Source organism: Cibotium barometz, chromosome 10 (genome assembly GCF_041138505.1).
Source record: "Cibotium barometz isolate CiBa-2024 chromosome 10, ASM4113850v1, whole genome shotgun sequence".
NCBI lineage: Eukaryota > Viridiplantae > Streptophyta > Polypodiopsida > Cyatheales > Cibotiaceae > Cibotium > Cibotium barometz.
In genome coordinates, this window is record NC_141055.1 from 56,606,648 (window position 1) to 56,628,254 (window position 21,607).

The 21,607-nt window shown below is 49.9% G+C and overlaps 1 protein-coding gene across 1 annotated transcript in view; it reads right to left on the reverse strand.

Moving 5' to 3' along the window:
- Positions 1-19,769, reverse strand: part of LOC147635084 (RNA-directed DNA methylation 4-like) — a 37,501-nt gene extending 17,732 nt beyond the window's left edge. The window contains exons 1-2 of the mRNA XM_086803349.1: positions 19,527-19,769; positions 19,276-19,362 (exon numbers count right to left, since the gene is read on the reverse strand). Of these exons, the coding sequence (XP_086659475.1) occupies positions 19,276-19,362; positions 19,527-19,665 (226 nt within the window). The 5' untranslated portion in view covers positions 19,666-19,769. The remainder of the gene's footprint in view (positions 1-19,275; positions 19,363-19,526) is intronic.
- Between the last annotated feature and the right edge of the window lie 1,838 nt (positions 19,770-21,607).

Genomic DNA, 21,607 nt, shown 5'->3' on the forward strand with positions numbered 1-21,607 from the left:
AGGTGTATGTTGAGCACCCTCCAGGCTTTGTTGTTCCAGGATCAGAAGGGATGGTTTACAGGTTACGTAAGGCCTTGTATGGTCTTAAGCAGGCTCCCAGGGCTTGGAATCAGAAGATTGATTCCTTCTTTGTTCGGACTGGATTTGAGAGATCGGTTGCAGATCCTAACCTATATCTCTTTCGGGAACGCGGCATGGTTACGATTATCATCCTTTATGTGGATGATCTCATTCTCACCGGCGGTCATGTGGAGCACATTAGCGTGACGAAGGCTGCCTTGTCAAAGGAGTTTGAGATGACCGACTTAGGCTTACTCCACTTCTTTTTGGGATTGGAGATCTGGCAAACCTAGAGGGGGTCTTTTGTCTCTCAGCAGCGGTATGTTCATGAGTTGCTTGAGGCCTTTGGGATGGAGAACTGCAAGCCTATTACTTCGCCAATGGACCCAAACACAAAGTTAACCGTTAAAGATCCTTGTGAGCCAGTTGATGCCTCACAGTATCGGAAGTTGGTTGGTTCATTGATCTCGTTGCTGAACACCAGATTGGACTTGAGCTTCTCCGTGGGGCTGTCGAGCTCTTTTATGCAGACGCCACTGAAGTCTCATTGGGACGCAAGATTGCGGATCTTGCGGTATTTGTAGAGTACGAAGGATCTAGGACTTTTTTACACAGGAGGGGATGGAATCAAACTCCAAGGTTGGAGTGACTCTGATTGGGGAGGAGATCCAGACACGAGGAGATCTACTTCAGGATACAGTTTTACCCTCGGCTCAGGAGCAATTTCTTGGAGCAATAAGAGGCAGCCAACTATTGCCCTATCTTCGACAGAGGCAGAGTACTGGGCTGCTTGTGGTGCTGCTTGCGAGGTTGTGTGGTTGCGGAGGCTGCTAGGCGAGATTGGGTTTCCACAGAAGGAGCCCACAGTCATCCAGTGCGATAACCAGAGTTGTATAGCTATTGCTCGGAACCCGGTCTTCCATGCCCGGACCAAGCACATAGAGATACAGTATCACTTTGTACGTGAGAAGATCTTGGCTGGTGACATCTTGCTACTTTATTGTTCGACGGAGGACAATGCGACGGACCTCTTCATGAAGTCTCTACCTCAGGCTACGCTCAGGCGGCACTCCAACTCCCTTGGGTTGATTTCACAGCCAGGAGCTGAGAGGGGGTGTTAGAAGTCATCTCCTGTCTTAATCAGACACCAGGGCCTCTGTTGTGGTTGTGCCCACCCTGTATAGGTGTTTTATCATTTTTCCTCACTCCCCGTATTTTTCCCCATTTTTTCCCATTTTTTTTCATTTTTTCCATGGTGTGGGTTGATGCCACAGGCTGGCAGGCATAGTCACATGGGACAGAGGGGACGGACCCTTGGAACGGGGGGACGCCATCCCGGGAACACTGGGACGGGGACGGACGGGGACGGACGGACGTCCCCAGCTGGGCGTCCCTTACAAGGGACGGCGTGGGACGGTTGTGGGGGACGGCTGCATGGGAACGCCTGCAGGTTACTGTTTGGGCAATGGTCACATTTTTGACCTTTTTTTTGGCCGTTTGGGAGGGGCTTTTCATGGGCCTTTAGCCTTGGCCCATAGGCCTTGAGCCTATGAGGCTTTGGGCCTTGGCCTCTCTCTTGCCTCCCTCCCTATAAGAACTTAGAAGACACACACACACATACACTCCCTCTCACACTTCAAGCTTTAGCTTCACACACACACACACTCTCTCTCTCCCTCAAGCGGCAAGCCTCAAGGGCCAAGGTCTCAAGTTTCAAGCTCTCACACAAGCAAGCTGTAGCCTCTCAAGACACTCTCCCTCACACACTCTCTCTCTCAACTTTCAAGCTTCACACACACACACACACACACCCATCCTCACAGTTCTCCCTCAACTTTCAAGGCTCAAGCCTCACTCTCTCTCTCTCTCTCTCTCTCAAGCTATCAAGTGACAAGGAGGCATCCATCATCCATGGCATCCTCCTCGTGGCAGTGGCTCTTCAAGTTCCAACTACCCGTAGAAGGACGACGGGATGGACATGGTGGGATGAGGTCAATCACACCCCATCCCCTCATGGAGGTGGTGCACAGCCATGGACATGCAAGCTTTGCCCATATAGGCGAGTGGGTGGTACTGACAAAGTAATTTTTAAGTGCCGTTCCTACCCCCGTCCCCATTCCCTACATATGGCCGTCCCCCGTCCCGTCCCCGTCCCCCGTTACCGTCCCCCGTCCCTTGTGACTATGCTGGCAGGAGCCCCTAATGCTGGCCGACTGCACTCTTGTGTACCTGGAGCTGGCCGACTTGATCAAGAGGGGTCGTGGTGTTTTTCTCTGCTGGCCGACTGGTTGTGCCCAGTCGTGAAGGGCTGGTGGGACACTATGCGCTGGCCGACTGCACTCATGGGGCCATATAAATAGGCCCCATAATTCCCACATTGTATTCATTCAGTTTTCCTCGGGATCTTGTGTATAGAGAAGAGTTACACGCAAGTGCACAAATGCAGGAGTCTTTGCAGCCGAGGCTGAAGAATCAGCACTCTTCCCAGTCCGCTTAGGACACTTTCTCCAATAGTGGCCTTTCTCGCCACAATCATTGCAGGATCATTCGGCCTTCGTTCTGTGTCGGGCTTCTTCTCAGAAGACTTCTCCAGTGAAGCCTTCCCTTTGTCCTTGTTGTTATTCCGACCTTTCGACCGTTGGCCAGTTAAGGCCTCCGAACCTCCGCTGTGAGGAGGGTTCGTGAAACGTTACTCCTGGTCCAAGACCATGGGCACAAGCTCCTCCTAGGTAATGGTACTGAGCCTGCCACTCGTAATCAAAGAGGAGTAGAAAGCGGAATACTGAGCAGGCAAGTGGGACAGCAAAGTAATGGCCATGTCTTCAGATGATATCTCCTTCCCAGCCTGGAGGACTTCCTGCTGAAGGGCCTGCAGCTTGTTAATGTGCTCCCGCATTGTCGATGACTTTGAAGGGTTCATAACCCGCATCTGCACTTCCAAGGAGATCCTCTTCATGGGTGATACCCTATTATAAAGAGAAGCTAAGTGCTGCCATATGCCTCTGGCCAACGTCATGTGCTTTACGTGATTGATTATTTGTGGTGTGCAATTGAGGAAAATAAATGACCGGACCCTGGCGTTGACACAATCCCACATCTGTGCCTGTGCCTCTCGGCCCTTCTTCATCGAAAGTAACTCCCCTTCCTTTGCTTCCGGCCTTAGAACCCCAATAACGATGAAATCAGCAAGGTCGTATGACTCCAGCACAGACTCCATCATCACCTTCCAGATGCTGTAATTGTTCCCGTCCAACTGACGGTCCACTGGGAACGTGGGGAGAGTCAGGATCTTCACATGCTTCTCAGCCATCTCTAACAAATCTGCCATCGCGGGGATGTAACTGAAAAAGGGTGGGTGGGTGGGAAAAAAAAACTCTAAACCTGCAAGTGGCTGTCCAGCACCTTAGCCCGCCTTCCTCTTGCAACTTCTCTTCCCGAATAGTCCAAACAGTCCACCAATCAGCAACGTAACTATCCCCCTCTTGCTCAAAAAACTCCCAAGATCTATCAAGAGCCTAGGGCTCTAATACCATGTCAAAATACGCAGCGGAAATGATAACCAAACTTGAGACCACAAGAGCAAGTAGAGTGCAGAAAATAGACAGCACAAGAAAGACAGAGAGAGAGGCGTGTAACTCTTCTCTATACACAAGATCCCGAGGAAAACTGAATGAATACAATGTGGGAATTATGGGGCCTATTTATATGGCCCCATGAGTGTAGTCGGCCAACGCATAATGTCCCACCAGTCCTTCACGACTGGGCACAACCAGTCAGCCAGCAGAGAAAAACACCACGACCCCTCTTGATCAAGTCGGCCAGCTCCAAGTACACAAGAGTGCAGTCGGCCAGCATCAGGGGCTCCTGCAAGCCTGTGGCATCCACCCACACCATGGAAAAAATGAAGAAAAATACAAGGAGTGAGGAAAAATGATAAAACACCTATACGGGGCGGGCACACCCACAACAGAGGCCCTGGTGTCTGATTAAGACAAGAGATGACTTATAACGGGGGACGGGGGACGTGGGGGGGGGAGGGGGGGTCGGCCCATTCCGGCCTCTATGCGGTGTCACATGTGCAAGCTCCATTTTTAGCATTTGTGGATGTTTTGTCCAACATTTATGTTTTATGCAAAGTGATGATGGATATGTGTTAAGGTTGTGGCCATGTTTAAATGTTTTAATATGCATTGATGGTATCAACAAGTGTGTCAAAGGCTCTAGTCCCCCAAGCACCACGAGTTTCATTGGTATCAGAGCATAGGCTTTCTTGGAAGCGGAGGCTTCCTTCTATCAATAAGGAAGAGAAAAGATCTCAAGTGGAGACCACACTTACCATTAGCGAGGCCAGCCGCTTCCTAGTCTATGAAGCAAGAGCATGAGCAGTAGATAGCTTGGTCTAAGTATTTATGAATTCACAGAATTTATCTTCGAAGTATGGATTGGCTTTTTCCATATGGATATTGTGGATTATATTATCAAATTTATAGGCAAGCTATATGGAGATATATCTCAGGATATCTTAAGGATATGGTGAGGAGATATTTCTTTTGGCTTCATGACCAACCTGGCAAAGAAAAGCTAAGTATACTTTGAGTTTGCAAAGTTGGTGCTTTCGCTATTTAATATGAAGTGTTTTTGATGTTCGCTAACCCTTGTATAGCCATGCAAGGAGAAAGGTGTTATTGTTTGCCTTGAGATGGTTTAATGAAACATTGTTTATGGCTCCCTTTATTGGGATGGATTATGTTTTTTTGGCTCCCTTTATTTCGGATGCATTGGACTTCTGGAACTCATGGCTATCTCATGGATCGAGGATTTCTATTAGCCGCCGAAATGCCTGTAAAACTATTGGTGGCCGAAATGCCTATAAAAACTATGTGTAGCAGAAATGTTTATGGAGCACCACAATATCTATGCCTGCAAGTGATTCTTATCTTATGTTACACACTTGAGTCCACCTCTCCTCCAAGGTGTGTGGTCAGAGTACCAACATGGAGTGCAAATGGTAGAGTGGACATGACGCCTGGTTGACAAGGGACTTACGTCCACGTCAAGGGTCATGTAGACTGACACCTGGTTGGCAAGGGACTTATCCTGGGAACTGTGTGGGGGGCTGTTTTGTTGCTGATTGGTGGACTGTTTTGGACTGTTCGGGAAGAGGAGAAGCAAGAGGAAGGCAAGCTGATTTACTGGACAGCCACTTGCAGGTTTAAGTTCTTATTTTTCCCACCCACCCACCCTTTTCAGTTACACCCCCGCAATGGCAGATTTACTTGAGATGGCTGAGAAGCATGTGAAGATCCCGACACTCCCCACGTTCCCAGTGGACCGTCAGTTGGATGGAAACAACTAAAGCATTATGGAAGGTAATGATGGAATCTGTTTTGGAGTCTTATGATCTTGTTGATTTCATTGTTGTTGGGGTTCCACGGTCGGAGTTAGAGGAAGGGGAATTACCCTCGATTCGGAAGGAGCGCGAGGCACAGGCATAGTTGTGGGATCGTGTCAATGCCAGGGTCCGTTCTTTCATTTTCCTCAACTGCACACCGCAGGTAATCAATCATATCAAGCATATGACGCTGGCCAGAGATATATGGTAGCATTTGGCTTCTCTTTACAACAGGGTATCCCCATGAAGAGGATCTCCTTGGAAGTACAGATGCGGGTGATGAATCCTGCAAAGTCGTCGACTATGCGAGAGCACATCAACAAGCTGCAAGCTCTTCAGCAGGAAGTTCTCCAAGCTGGGAAGGAGAGATTATCGGAGGATATGGCCATTACGTTGCTGTCGCATTTGCCCTCTCAGTACTCAACATTTTACTCTTCTTTGATTACCGGTGGCAGGCTCAACACCATCACATGGGAGGAGCTTGTGCCCGTGGTCTTGGACCAAGAGGAAAGATTCACGAACCCTCCAAAGGGCGGAGGTTCAGAGGCCTTAACTGGCCAACAGTCGAAAGGCCGTAACAACAAGGGCAAAGGGACAACTCCACCGGAGAAGTCTTCTAAGAAGAAGTCCGACACATAGACCGCGAGAAACTGAAGGCAGAGAGGACCTATAATGATTGTGGCGAGAAAGGCCACTATTGGAGGCAGTGTCCCAAGCGGAGCACCGAGAAGGGTGCAGAATCCTCAGCAGCAACCGTGAAGACTCCAGCTTTTGTGCACCTGGAGGTAATGGACACCGGTGTTTCATTTTCTTCATGCAGGGAGAAGGTTGGAGGACTCTCCGCTACGAATACTCGAGAGTGGATTCTAGACAGTGGTGCTTCCAGGCACATGACTCCTTCCTATTCGGCTTTACAGGATCTCTGCGGGTATTCTAGTCACATTCTTACTGGGGATACATCCACTATCCCAGTTCACAGTGAGGGCAGGTTGGAGATAGTTCCCGATGGCAGAGGGGGGAAGCATTCCTCCCATGTGTTGAATGTTCCATCACTTGGTTTTCATCTGTTGTCAGTGCATCAGGTTCACAAGACTGGCGTACGGGTGGAGTTTGATGAGCATTTTGTTGCTCTCCAAGACAAAGCAACAGGCCAGGTAGTTTGGGAAGGCGCAGTGGAGAATGGAGTTTACAAACTTTCAACACTCTCTCTCCCAGGTCCTCAGTTTTGTGATGAGTGGCAGTCTGGTAATGGCCACTTGAGTGTGGATACGCTGCAGGTGCAAGCTTTCCTGGACCAGATGGTGGATGGCCTGCCAGTTGATGGCAGCAGTTGGCAGGAACCCCAGGTCATCCAGAGAAATTTTGTTCGTGAAAAGATCGTTGCTGATGACATCCTGCTAGAGTTCTGTTCGACGGAGGACAGTACGGTGGACCTCTTCACGAAGTCTCGCTTTGCTCTCACGGCACTCCAGCTCCCTGGGGTTGGTTCCACATCCAGGGAGCTGAGAGGGGGTGTGAGCAATCATCTCCTATCTGTATATTTACACCAGGGCCTCTGTTGTGGGTGTGCCTGCCCGATTTAGGTGTTTTCCTCATTTTTTCCCACTCTCCCTATTTTATTCTAGTGTGGGAGGCTGTCCCTCTTGGCTGATCCAAGTGATGGCCGATTGCTCCTGCTGCTCCCCGCCTCTCTCTGTAGCTGGCCGACTTGACATGTGTGCTGGCCGACTGGCAGAAGCTGGCCGACTGGGGCTACGGCAAGTCGTGGGCCATTCAGGGTGTTGTCGGCTGCCTCTTCTACTGGCCAACTGGATCATAGGGGCCATATAAAATGGCCCCTTGCCCCCACACTGTTTGTATTCAGTATTTCGAGATTCCTAGTGTATATAGTAGAGTTACACGCCTCTCTCTCTCCCTCTTTATTGCTATCTTTTTCTGCAATGCACTTGCTCTTGTGTTTTCAGATTTTGTCTTCATCTCCGTTGCATATTCTGACACCAATCGATGTCCGTGTATTGTTTGCAGGAGCACTCTAGCTCCCCCTGTTTATTTTCCTTTTCTTGGTCCTTAAAGGTGTTGAAGTGTTTTGTGTGCAAGTTTGTTTTTGCACCGCCCTTTGATTTTGTCTGAAGACCGAGGCCGGTTTACAACAAGCGATGCCCAAAGTTGTCATTCAGGAGCTTCGGACCCTTTCCCATCCAGAGAAAGATTAACGAGGTTTCAATGAAGTTGAAGCTACCTCCGAGCTGGACTATGCACGATGTGTTCCATGTCAGTTGCTTAAAACCATATGCAGGTCCAATCCCTTCAGAAGTGAAAGACGAAGTGGAACCAGATATCATTGATGAAGCTGAAGTGATGGTTCCAGAACAGATCCTTTTGCACCGCTTCAAGCATGGCTCAGGCTGAAGACAAAGACAGTTCCTCACAAAGTTTCAGGACCGAGGGACTCACGAAGCAGTATGGCCTAACAAAGAGTTCTTCAACGACTATCCGGCTTTATTGACGGACTATGTGGAGGCTATGTAGCTTCCATCAAGTTAAGTGGAAGGGGATGTCACGTGCATCCCGCACTTGGATGCCACGTGGACATATCTGAACAAGAAGGTGCAGGACCTGGAGTGGAAAACTGGTCCCATGTGAGCCCAATCCGGGACGAAAATCCGGGACGAGTCAGCCAGGGTCCTACTCCATGCGTCCGAGGTCAAGTGTGCATTGTCCTGCACATGCGTCCGAGGTCAGCTGTGCATTGTCCTGCACATGAAGCTGTGCCAATCCGCACTATGAGTCTCCCTCTGAAATGATGTCAGGTGTTCTGAGTGTTTGGTTTGCAACCGGACACCAAGCAACTGTATAGGAAGCATGTCGGTTGCATGTGGAAGGGGGTAGCCCTTAGGGTTACCCCAAAAAGGGGTATTATATCCCGTGAATGGGCAATGGGTAGGCCTTATATTTATTAGTATAATTTGCTGTTTTAAACCAGTTGTGGTCCGTGGAGAATAAATCTGCCACCCGACTCCTGTAGGACAGCCGACCAGCAGCATGAAACGGTATATAAAGCCAGCCATAATTCAGGTCATTCATCTCATATTTCACCAAGTGCTGAAGCTACTCAAGGGGCCAGGACAGCCAAGGAGGAGTTAACGCAAGGGTGGATTCTGAAGGTCAAGGGCAGAGGATTATCCTCAGCTAAGAAGGTTAAGGTTCAGTCTTTTATTTTCAGATTTTGCATCATTCTAATAAAAGCAAATACACCATTCATGGTGGGGGCCCTACAAAGGCTATTCGGGACCCAATACTGTGTCCTCTTCTCCCTCCCTCCCTCCTTCCCTCCCCCGAGAGAGAGAGAGAGAGAGGAGAGGGTATGCAGATTGTGCAGAGAGGAGGTGGAGAGTGAGGAGCATTATGTATGCAGATGCAGAATACAGCCATCAGAGAGAGATATCCCATTTTATTCAAAGAGCCACATTCCCTACGCCAGCTCTTTGAGGCAGCAGACCAGCGCATACTGGGGAGATTCATTCTAGAGATATAGCGTCACAGAGAGACATCATTACAGGCTCAGACAGCTCCAGAGGGGGGACGACGGACACATTACTACATTTTTTCAGAGATCCACCCCACTCCCAGCCCCTACACAGCAAGGAATTACTCTCCAGAGAGCAGAGACACTCAGAGCCCGCAGGAGACAGAGGACACCTGGCTTTCGGACACCACGCCTATACCAGAGAGAGATGACAAAGATCAGAGCTCAGTTTCACAGAGAGGGAGCGGAGCGACTGGCTCGCTTCAGAGCAGACCCAGGCATGTTCTTCAAGGAGCTGTGTGGACACCCCCTTCATTGATGTATACCATTTTATACCCCCAGTATGGTACAAGATGGAGCTAGCTAGGTTGCATATCATGATTGTATACTCCATGCATACAGCTTTGCATTCTCCTAGTAGTAGAGCTGCATCCCCTCCCCCACCCATTATACTTATTGCACACCCAGATTCAGCTTTTTAGTTCAGTACTTTTTCATTTTGTTGGGATGACAGAGGATACCCCACACAGGTACCCTAATTTGTGTCATAGGCTGAGTTCGATCTTTTGGGAGACGTTAATAAAATCTCTCTCTCTCTCTCTCTCTCTCTCTCTCTCTCTCTCTCTCTCTCTCTCTCTCTCTCTCTTGCACATCTATTTTCAGGTTTTTGCATTATTCTCGTCGTGAAATGTTTGCTGATTTCTGAGCATTGAAGTTACCGATCTTCCCCGAAGCTTCCGTATGTCACATGATGGTACCAACAAGTGTGGCCCATAGGTATGATAAGCATCGAAAACCCTCGCTCGCTGAAGCTGTCGCCCCCGCCCCTGCTCGAACTGTCGCCGACTCGCACCCCCCCTCCCCGCCCTCGTTTTCCCCGCCTGCTCGCACCCCCCCTCTCTCCGCGCCCTGTGCTTCTCGCGTCCCCCGCCCCTTCCCTATTCGCGCCCGTCGCCCCCCCTGCCCACCTGCCTTGTCGCCTTCGCGCCCCCCGCTCCCCCCCCCTTTCCTTCACTTCCCGCCGCCCCTGCCTGTCCCCGCCCTCCTCCCCCCCTTGTTGCGCTTGCCCCTCCCCGCCCCCCCCCCCCCCCCCTTGCGTTCTCCGCAGCCCCCCCTCTCTTCTCCGCCTCTGCCTTCCGCCCCTCTTTTCCGCCCCCCTTTGTCTTCCGCCCCCTTCCCCTCTGTCTTCCTGCCATCCCCCTCTGTCTTCCGCCTTTCCCCCTTTTTCCCTCCCCGCTCTGCCTTTTGTGCAGCTCGTTTCTTGCAGGACCCTCCGTTTCGCTTCGCCCTCGACTCAGCTTCAAACTCTGATGGAGGCTCCTCCCACCCCACCTCAGAGGGACTCTTCCGCAACCCCCTCGCCCGCCCCTGAGGATACCCCCATTAGGCTCTCTCTTTCGCCAGAAGAGAAAGCGAGCCTCGCCGCAAAGGTGGAATGCCTCCGGGCACATTCCACCATCTGCCGTATAGTTGGCACTCACCCCAACAGAGGGGGGATACGGGATCTTCTCCAGGCCCGCCTTCTTGCAGATGTGGGCAAGATCCTGGACGTTTAGTTACTGGGCCGCGGACACTATCAGATCGAGTTCGAGATAGCCCAGAACGTGGCCCAGGTCCTAGCCATGAGTCCCCTCGACATCAAGGGCGCTCGGGCCTTCTTCAGACCTTGGCAGCATGGTTTCGACCCAGCAGCGGCCGAGCAGGGAGAGCGCCTATTCCATGTCACAGTTTGCTTTCCTGGACTCCACCGCGAGTACCTTCCGCTCCTTTCTAGGATAGGATCATTGGTGGGCTCGGTGCTTGAGACTGGCCCCACAGCAGCATCAGTGGGTGGTGGCTAGAGCAGCTGGCCTGCCTTCGGTCACAGTCTTGGTTCCTGACATCTCCTCCCTTCCGAAGGTCATTCAGCTACCTAGGATAGGGGGGGATGGATAGATCAGAGAGTGGAGTTTTCGGGGCTCCCGAACCAGTGTTTCATATGCAGGCAGGTCGGCCACCTGGCCAAGGCCTACCCTCGCAGGAGACCCCGCCCTCACCGCAGCAGAAGCAGACCACCGATGGCCCGCCCACAGATGCGGCTCAGCAGGGAGCCTTCGGGACACCTGCTCAGCCCACAAAGACCTCGGATTGGCAGCATGGACAAGGGCACCGTAGAGGGAGGCAGCCACAGCAGCATGCCCAGAGACCGATACAGCAGCAGTCACAGCCTCAGCATCACTGGGTTCCCATGAGGAACAGTTTTGCTCCCCTCCAGGAGGAGACCCCAGCGCAGCCTGAGGATCAGGAGATGCCAGCACCCCCCCTTAGCCCCCACCCCCCCCTCCCCCGTCCCCCCCTCCCGCCTCGCGTCCACCTTCGCCGCCTCCTGTTCCCGCTCCCGCTTTTTCAGCGGCTCCTCCCCCCCCCCTCCCCCCCTCCTCCCCCTCCGCTCACCTCAGCTCCCCGCGGGAGGCACTGGCAGTACCCTGGCGATCACCTGCAGTCCGGCGGGCACTGAGCACCGACCTTGCTCGCGCACCGCAGAGGAGACCTACCATGCCGATTCGTGCTTCACGGATATCCTCTATCCGCAGTCGGCTGAGTAGTCTGGACACTAGACAGCGCTCGGAGGCTTTTGACTACTCCTTCACACGGCTTTTTGGAGCGGAGGGCCCCCATGAGCCAGCACCCATCAGAGTTCATGTGGTGATACCTCCGGCCCGAGGGGAGGAGGCACTTGATTCAGCGGTGGCCTTCTCCTGCGGCACTAGCGACCGGGAGTGGACTCTGGATCTCGCTCTTAGTGTTTTAAAGACTCAGGCAGTTGAGTTTTCTCACCATGTGAGCGATCTGGAGATGACAGACGTGATAGGCCGACTCTGGGAGTTGGCACATTTCTTTGACACCGGGAGTGCGGATGCCTCCGCGATTCGACATTTGGTGGTTCTCATAGTGGCAGACCTAGCACGCAACCCTGGCTATGTATGCATACATAAGGTTGCTCTCTCGGAGCAGGAGGCAGCCGCCATGGGACACAGCCCACTGGCGCCTCGTCCGAGACTCTTGCAGCACACCAGGGGGGCAGATTCGTCGCCGCTCGGATGGGGACTACTCTCCATCCAAGCCGCTTGCGAAGGCCCGCCGTATGGCTAAGACAGCCTCCACCTTAGCAGGTCATCCATGAGGATCATCTCATGGAATGTACAGGGCCTTGGCGGCGCACACTATGTACGCTATCGTGGTTGTTTGAGGCAGGAGCTTCAGAGATGCCTGGTTGGGGGCAGTATTGATATTCTGATGATGCAGGAGCACCATTTGAGTGAGAGCAGGATTCGGAGATATGGTTCGGTGATGCTTGGTAGCTGGGACACATTTTGGTCTGCAGGTTTTGGCCCTTTGGGTGGGTAGGGAGGAGTATGTATGGTCATTGCAGATGTATAGCGCAGTATCCTTGACAACATTTTCACCTTCTGGGAGGCGACGGCCCGAGCTAGATTTCTCGGTGAGGACTTGGTCGTGATGCTTCTCGATTTTGAGAAGGCATATGATAGAGTCGATTGGGGTTTCCTAGAGGGCACTATGCTTCGCCTGGGTTTTGAGCCAGACTGGATTCGAGGAGTGGCGGCTCTATATTCCACAGCTCGTAGCCAGGTGTTGATGGCAGGAGGGCGGGGGCGGAGTTTTGAGTTGACCAGATCAGTCCGCCAGGGATGCCCCGTTCCTTTCTCTTCTTTGCAGAGGCTATGAGCATGTATCTGACAGCAGAGGAGGTTGGTTTGAGAGGACTCCAGCTCCCAGTCCGGGGTGAGGACCTGCTCGATTCTGAGTTTGCTGATGACATGGGATTGTTTTTGCATGGCCAGGAGGCCAACCTACAGAGGGCAGAGCAATCGCTACAGGTTTTTGGTGTGGCTTCGGGAGCATTGATCAATTGGCGCAAGACAGTGGCCTTTTGGATCAGTAGCGCTCCCACTCCGGCATGGAGCCCAGACCCGGGTTTTAGATGGATCCCTCCTGGTACAGCAGTGCGGTATCTGGGTTGCCAGATTGGACTTGATTTGTCACCTGAGCAGCAGATCGCCCCGCTTCTTCTGAGTATTCGGAAGAAGCTTTTATATTGGAGTACAGCTCGGCTATCCTTGGCTGGGAGGGTGGTGGTGACAAATCAGATGCTTTTAGCGACTGTGGTACATCACGTCTTGTTGGATCTTCTCGAGCTCCTGCATCAGCCAGGTACAGAGGCTGATCAGGAACTTTCTTTGGTCTGGGCGGGATGGTCAGCCGGCCCGGGCTAAGGTTGCTTGGGCAGTTATTACTCTTCCGAGGGCCCAGGGGGGCTTGGGCATTATAGATCCAGCTGATCAGAGTAGAGCCTTGCTGGGGAAGCTTATTGTTCGGGGGCTGCTTCCAAGCGCTGAGCCTTGGAAGGAGCTTCTTTTTCAGCGGCTGCAATCCCCAGCAGGGGGCACTTGGGCACCAGAGATACGGCGGATCTTCATAGAGATGAGGACAGGCCTCAGTAGAGGATGGGAGGACAGATTTGCCTTGAGCATTCTGCGAGCGTGGGAGCTTCTGAGACCGGGGCTCTCAGAGACCACCTACTTGTGATGAGGAGCGGGCCAGACAGCCGCTCATCTGGAGCCCCGCGGTACGCACAGAGCAGGGTCATATGCTGGGCTCTCGGCCTCGTCTAGCCTAGGGACCATTGGCGGCAGGCCCAACACGCAGTTTTGGAGATTGGCATGCCTTTTGCAGTCTCCCGGAGGAGATCCAGGCGGAGAGGCTGAGTCACTTCAGAGGGGGACTGATTATGAGGGATGACATTCAGGGGGCACTCACTGAGGAGTGGTTCGCGCCTTTCGAGCCAGCGGCCCCACGGTGGATGGGAGCCTTTACACAGTTGGAGATCCTGATTGCTTTCAGAGCTTGCATTGAGGATGGCAGATGCCTCTACTATGAGATACAGGAGGAGGGCAGACTTCAGAGAGTGGAGGCGGAGTCGTCTTTGGTTACAAAGTGCGTCTTTCAGAGGATTCGGGTAGTGGCCGCCGCTTCTCGGAAGAGCTGCATCGGAGCATTGGCAGCTACAGGGCCTCTCACAGGAATTCCTGGAGGATTTTTGGACCAGGCTCTGGGCTAGTCGACAGGCACGCAAGATCTCGACTTTCCAGTGGCTGGTTGCCCACAGAGGCTCTGCAGTTGGCACCTGGCTTGTCTACAGTGGCCTTTCATCGGCCTGCGTCCGATGCGGCCACCCATTGGAGACACAGAGACATTGCCTGTGGGACTGTCCACAGGCGCAGCAGATTTGGCTGAGGATGCTGCGCATTTTGGCCCCCCCCTCTCCAGAGGGCATGTATACGTGGGGAGCCGCTGCATGGTCAACTTCGTCAGGGCCTGCTCTGGGATACGAGACGAAGCAGGACAGCCATGCCATCAGATTCATTACGGGCCAGCCTCGCCTTGTTCCTTCGCCGGCTGGACACAAGAGAGGGATTTACGAATGGAGCTCCTCAGCAGCCTCACCATATGGTTCACCTGGAGAGCCCGTTGTTTCACGGCCTTTGAGGGGAGACTCGAGCCACCAGCAGAGACTGTTCGGGCTATCTGGCAGGAGTTGATTCACACCCTGCGAGGACAGTATGACCGCATCCGAGGCGACTCGGATCGAGCGATCTTGCGGCGCCAGGCCTTCCACACCACTTTGCGCAGCGGCCCGTTCTATACTCTACACGCGGGTACCCCCCGTTGGCACTACAGGCCACCTGTGTGGATTCCCCGCCCCCCCCCCTATTGTATGATATAGCCTCTCAGTTTTTTGTACCTTTATTGTACTTTTTGCACCTAGGGAGAGTCTCCCTAGCTGCCTTGATTAGATCTCTGCTCTGCCTTCTTATGAGAGCAGGAGAGGTTCTTTGTAGCCCAGTGGGCGTTTTTTTATAACTAATGAAAGGATCTTTTCTCGGAAAAAAAAAGTGTGTCAAAGGCCCTAGTCCCCCAAGCACCGCGAGTTTCAGCCACCTAGCAACCCAGCCCTTCCATGAGCTCGGTTGCTTGGCCATGGGACCTTCTTGGCCCCCAGGGTGACCCACAAGGGCTGCCCACCTTGTAGGCAAGGCCCTTAAGGCCTTTTAGGGTGGCCCACAGGCTGCCCCTTTGCCTACCTTCCCACATAACACAATAGGTATGCTACAAGACTTCTAAACCTACGACTGGTGTCCCAATAAGAGCCCGATACACCTCTACATCATTCCAGAGGGTGACTCACGGTACCGACTGGCACTGCTCCATGTGCGGGACATGCAAACCTGACCAAGACCATGTACAGGACTCGTACACCTGACCCTGGACGCCTAGAGTGGAACCCTAGCTTACTCCTCCCGGACTAGGGCTCACAAGGGGCCAATTACCACTCCAAGTCCTACACCTAAGTACAAACTTTCCAGATGATCCAACCTCTCACTTCTAAGATTGCGATCTGACCTCACTGATCTCACATCTTTGATTGTTGCCTCTTGGACCGTAGCAATCCAACTCTTCAATATCGTTAATCGTTTGATCTTGGATCATGGCGATCCAACTCTCAAATCACGATTTAGCTTTACCGATCGCACATTTTGAATCACATTTTGAGAGTTGGATCATGGCGATCCAACTCTCAAATCACGATTTAGCTTTACCGATCGCACATTTTGAATCACGATTCTACTTCTCAAATCACAATTCGGCTTTACCGATCATACATCTTGAATCGCGATTCTACTCCTCAAAGAGCAATTCGGGTTTACCGATCGCACATGTTGAATCGTCGATTCCTATTGTCAAATCACGATTTGGCTTTATAGATCGCACATCTTGAATCGTTGATTCGGCTTGTCAAATCGCGATTCAACTTTACAAATCACCAGACCCCTCAAAGTGTTGCAATCCGTCTTTAGATTACCAATCGTGCGATCGAACTTTTAAGATCACCGATTCAACTCAAGTGCTTTCTAAAAAAACAAATTTTTATTTTAAAAAATTCTATTTAGGGTTTTTGAGTTTTTTTTATCATTCTTAGTGAAGGTAGTCACTATACACTTGAGCGGAGACGCTACATTACATATGCACACGTGAGTTAGGGTTCAACCCTTACTGCAAGCCCTTCATCTATTGTCTTGGAGTCCTCTTCAAATGATGATAGCAATCCCTCCTGAGTTGATGGAGTAGTGGAAATTCCACCTCTAAAGTAGAAGACTAAAGATTATACATGTCCAATTACTCCTACTGTTTCAGTAGATGACAAAGAGAAAGGTGGAGAAGACGAGCTACAGAGATGCAAGAAATATTAGAGCACTATACCGGTCATTGGACAATTACCTCCATCAAGCTTGATGTGTAAGCTTGTCAACATGATCAAGCAAAGAATGAACATCGATGAAATACCTAGGCAATATAATGGAGATGTGCTATTGGAGTTCCCACCAACATTTGAAAGGTGTACAAGCATGGATTCAATGGAGCACAAATATGATGTGATGATGCGGCGTAGCGCACATCGGTCTTGTGGAGTCATGGTAATCCTTTTGAGCCCTAGGGTTACTCCGCGGTGCCATAGAAGTGTAGGCACTGTTCTCTTTGGGATTCAGCACCATGGGTGGCTCTTCTTCAATGGAAACAAGAACAAGTACGGTCACTGCACATGGGGCAAGGTGTTGCCTCTTGTTGCTCGAGGTCCACGGGCTCTTCCAACTTTTCTAAAGATGGTGTCAACACACGAGTCGAAGCAGAAGCCATTGCTCTCCATTCCTACTTAAGCTTTGGAGTTGGCATTAGTGGCATGGCTTTGGGTCTCCACACCCACTTGAATTTGACGTTTGAGCGTTTGCAGTGGCTCGGGGCACGGGTTTCTTTGATCTCGGCACCCAAATATGGGAGTTTCCTTCGTAGCATTCTTGTGCTTCTAGCAATTTGAACAAGATCCAATGAGATGTTGATTTTTGGGGTGGCACTAGATATTGAGGCCGTCGCCAAGATCTTTTTGGCTTACGGGTTTGTGCGGACGGCGAGGTTTTTTGGAACCCAGACAAACGGGTTCCCTCCGAGAAGGCTTGGACTTCAAGTAGCTTGACAAGAATCCAACGGGGCTCAGGGTTTGGGAAAACTTTATTGCTTCAGGCACCCACTTAGTAGATCTCTACGGTTGGGCTTTGGGCCAAATGGTGGCTACCAGGTGTCTTGAATGCATCGAGCACGGGCAGTGATATGCTTTCTCCACCGTCCAACTGTGCTTGTCCCAAGCTTTTATGGAAGAGTGTCCATGGTTGCAAGAACATGAATCCATTCCTCGGAGTCGACAAGCTCCGAGAGAGGCTCATATTCTTGGTCCTCATCTCCACCATCCAATATCTTGTTACAAGTTGTACAAATGTCAATCAACGTGGTGTTATGCATTGCATGCTCTGCAAATATCAACTGAAGTGGTCCGAGCAGTTGTGTGTAACTCATTGGCGAGAATGCCTCCCCCCATGGGATGAGTCTTCCCTATTTTTAAGTTTATTTTCGGGGACTACTAGTGTGAGCTTCTACATTGCATGCTCTGCAAATATCGATTGAAGCGATCCGGGCGGTTGTGTCCGACTCATCGGTGAGAATGCCTCGTCCCATGGCATAAGTCTTCCTTGTTTTTAAGTTTATTTTCAAAGACTGATGACCTTTGCGTATGTATATGTGATTGGTTTTCCACTCGTGAACCAACCGTGCTTCCCTCATATAAAGCCTTCCGAGGATCATTGGGTATGACCCTCTTCTCTGAAAATCCATCAGCACAAATGTGTGGTGGAAGCCCATCCCTAAGGTCTTAATCTTTGCATTCTGAAGGACACCTAAAGTTTGGCTGTGTTCCCATCGGCAAGGTTGACCACGAGGCTCGTGCCTACGAGTAGTGGACTTCCCCAGGCCTCCCAACAATCCTTGGTGATTATACTGACACCAGCACCACCATCCAAGATTGCGGAGACTGTCGTTTCTTTATAAACAACAGGTAATATGACCTTCATTTCATCGCTTTTGAAGTGATGTCCCAGCTTGTTCATGGCTGTTCTTTTGCTTGAATTTGATAATTTTCTTCAAGTCCTTTGTCCCCTTTCACATGATGCCTATTGCTGTAAATGAATGTAGGGAGTGACTTCAAGCACTACAAACCTGATTGTATGCTGACCAAGATGCATATAGAAGATGGTGGGAAGGGCTGAGTTGCAGGTCGACATGGTGTCCTTATCCTGGCAGCTCCTGCACCTTGCATTTTTCTCTTTCAGGCTAAGAAGATGTGCATTTTTGCATAAACGCTGCTGTGGGCTGAATCGGACCTAATTTGGGCATGAGATGACCCTGTTTTGCTAAGTGTTTTGCTGCCCAAGCAGGCCACCCTACCGTACTAAAGGTGGGCTGCATTTTTGCTGATTTGACCCCTGGATGTGCTGTGTTTTCTACTCTACAAGCTGTAGGTACTTGCGTTTTTCTCTAGGGCATTGTTGGAACTGCACATGGACCTCTTCTTCCTTACGTTAATGGCTGAATGCTGGTCGCCAACTGTATCACCTGCTGGACAGCACCTATGGCCTACCTTTCCTTCTACACCATGTCAGATGATGCATTTTGCTTCAGCAGTGCTGTTAGCTGCATGTAGACCTCTTGTAGCTTACGTTTATGGCTGAAAGGCTGCTACTGTTAGTTATGCTCAACCATAGATGCCCAAGATCGCTGAGAGGTGACTGCGGGCTGTGTGGACAGCATGCACCCTCATGGAGAGGTACCCGGGACAGCGCACATACTGAGGAAAAAAAAAACATAGCATAGGCCAAGAAAATGCACAGCTTCATATGGGAAAGAAACATAGCATATGATGAGAAAAACGCAAAGAGGAGATGTGGGCTAAGGTGGCTCTGATACCACGTTAGCATTCATGGTGCAAGGATGAAGCATGTGCAAAGAGAGATTAGGGCTTTTTGAATGGCTATGGTAAGTGTGAGAGATCTGTGACATCAAGCACAACAGAAATATGTTGCACAACTCAAACTATACTCTTGTGATTAGAGAACCTCCCAAGTACATGCTTTTATAGGCATCAAGCCTTATCTACTAACCTGGACTTTAATAAGGGCTGTTCACTCCCCATAGAGGGTATTCACACCAACTATCTTCTAATACCCAATACCAAGGACTAGAGATCCAAAACCAAGGGTAGAAGGAACCAAGGCGTTTGGATTACCACAGAAGCTGTGAATAAAGGGCTTGTTAAGCATATTCACAACAATGAGGACCAGGGAAAAAAGCTTACCAGGACTTTGGCTGTCGGAGTCATTGAGAGAGAAAGACAGGAGTTCGGCTTCAAGGCGTTTGGTGGGTCTCTCAGACACTTCCAACCCTGCAAGGAAGAGAGAGGGAGAGAAACGAAGGGGAGGAGGTATGGGAAGAGGAATTTTTTTTTTAAAAAAAACTTGATAAGAAAGCGAAAGGTGGAATTTACAAGGACTGAATAGCAAGCGTTGCAAAAAGACACATGCAAAATGAAGGGCAACAGCAGGTTACACAGAGATTCGATGGGAGGCTGGAGCCGCTTCCTCTTGATGCGAACCATCGAGGGCTTGGCCGAGTCCCCTTCTTCTGCTGCTGCTGCTGGTGTTGAGCAGCTCATCCCTGCTTCAGCTGACTCCACCTCCATTGTCATGGCGCTGTTGCAGCATGGAGCGGCTCATCAGCGTTCACTTTTTGTTTTTTGTTTTTCGAGCCGGGGTCACTGGGTAGCGTGGGAAAAAATCGAAAAAAAAAAAAGAGCGCTCTCACGTTTATCTACGTGGCAAGAAAACACAATTTAAAAAGGCTGAGTGAATTTCCTCCTCATCAAAAAAAGAAATAAATTAGCGCTCTAAGAACAATGGTGCAAAATTCAGATGAACAGAATGAGGCAACGGAGGCATTTTTGGTTCCACAGGTATAATTACCTTTTTTTTTTATTGCAAGGGTTATTTTAGAGACCGAATTGACAGACCGCATGCCTAACGCACGCCTCATGCATTAGGCATGTGGGAGAAGGAGGAACCCGGGATGTCGTCGTGAAGGGCAAGAGAAGGCCATCTCCCCCACCTCAGATAATAACCTTGGTGCATGTATTATCGACGTTCAAAGTGAAGTTTGTCACTACAAAGAAAAGCGACTAAATTTTACTTACTAGGACATACTTACTATCTCCAAAAATTCATCTCTCCCAATATACACTATAATGGAAAGAAATGCATCCATGGATATTTTTAAAACTCATGCCAGAAATTTCTATGGAAAAACTTTTCGTTCATGATCAAATTCAATCTACAAACGATAAGAGAGGGAGAGATTCTCTACAGTCAGGCCTCCCATGAGGGACTTTCTTTGCAGGGTGTGAGAAATATTCTCTTTGCAAAGAGAGAGATTGTCTTTGTTTGTGTCGAGAGAAGAAGAGAGATTATATCTATGATCTAAGAGAAAGAAGTTGATCAGAGAGAGAGAGAGAGAGAGAGAGAGAGAGAGAGAGAGAGACGAAATGATGCTATAACCTACACGATCTCACCAAACCGCTCAAAGAAGAGATGTTTGAAAAAAGGGATCTAAATAAGGTTCAATTTTTAATGCTCATTAAGGCTTTGCAGTAGTTTAGAGATTAGTCAATCAAAACAATCAACCCTGAAAAAATGGATTTAACTAAGGTTCAATAATGCTCATTAAGGCTTTGCAGTAGTTTAGAGATTAGTCAATCAAAACAATCAACCCATAATTAATTAATTTTTCATTTTTTTAACAATGTTCGGCCCTGTTCAGAATCCGTATCAACCATGCTTGCTTTTGTTTTAGGATGCATATGGTATGTACATCTAGTGATACATACCATATGTTCGGCCCTGTTCAGAATCCGTATCAACCATGCTTGCTTTTGTTTTAGGATGCATATGGTATGTACATCTAGTGATACAAAGATCTCAATCTCGCTAGATCGTAGTGGATAAATCATGCAAGTTCACCATGTCTCTGAAGTGGGTAATGGAGTTCTCTTACACAATGAATCAGGCAAGTTCAACTTGTCCTTAAAGAGCAGGTAATGGAGTTTTCTTTGCTTTGTGTTAGTTTGTTGAAAGGTGCAATTATACCCTCAATGTGCAAGCCTAGATATAATCCAACCTCATGGAGGTATATAATGATCCCAAAAAAATTATGAGTTTAATTTTTTTTAATGGGGTAATTATGACAGAGCTAATCGTGTATATGAAGAGTGTCAAGATTTGACCTTAGAATTGCTCGATTTTCTCTTATCTCAAAAAAAACACTAAAGATATGTGTGTATGCATGTGTGTGTTGTGTGTACCATTTGAAGAAAAAACAGGCCCTTGCATGCAAGGATAAGCCAAAAGCTTGAGTGCAGTTGAGTTGATAAAGCCGTGCCACACCATTTGGGTTGATGAAGTATATTTTGCAAGGCTTGTGTTGATGGTGATGGCGTTGAGGCCTTGTTCTTGGGAGCTTGTCATCGTAGAAGCCTTGATCTTCTAAGAAATTCTTGGGCAACCATTATTAGTGCACCAATCTTGGCATGGGTTCTTTGTTAACAAGGTTTCTTGGCCTTGCATTGGTTCTTCTTTAAC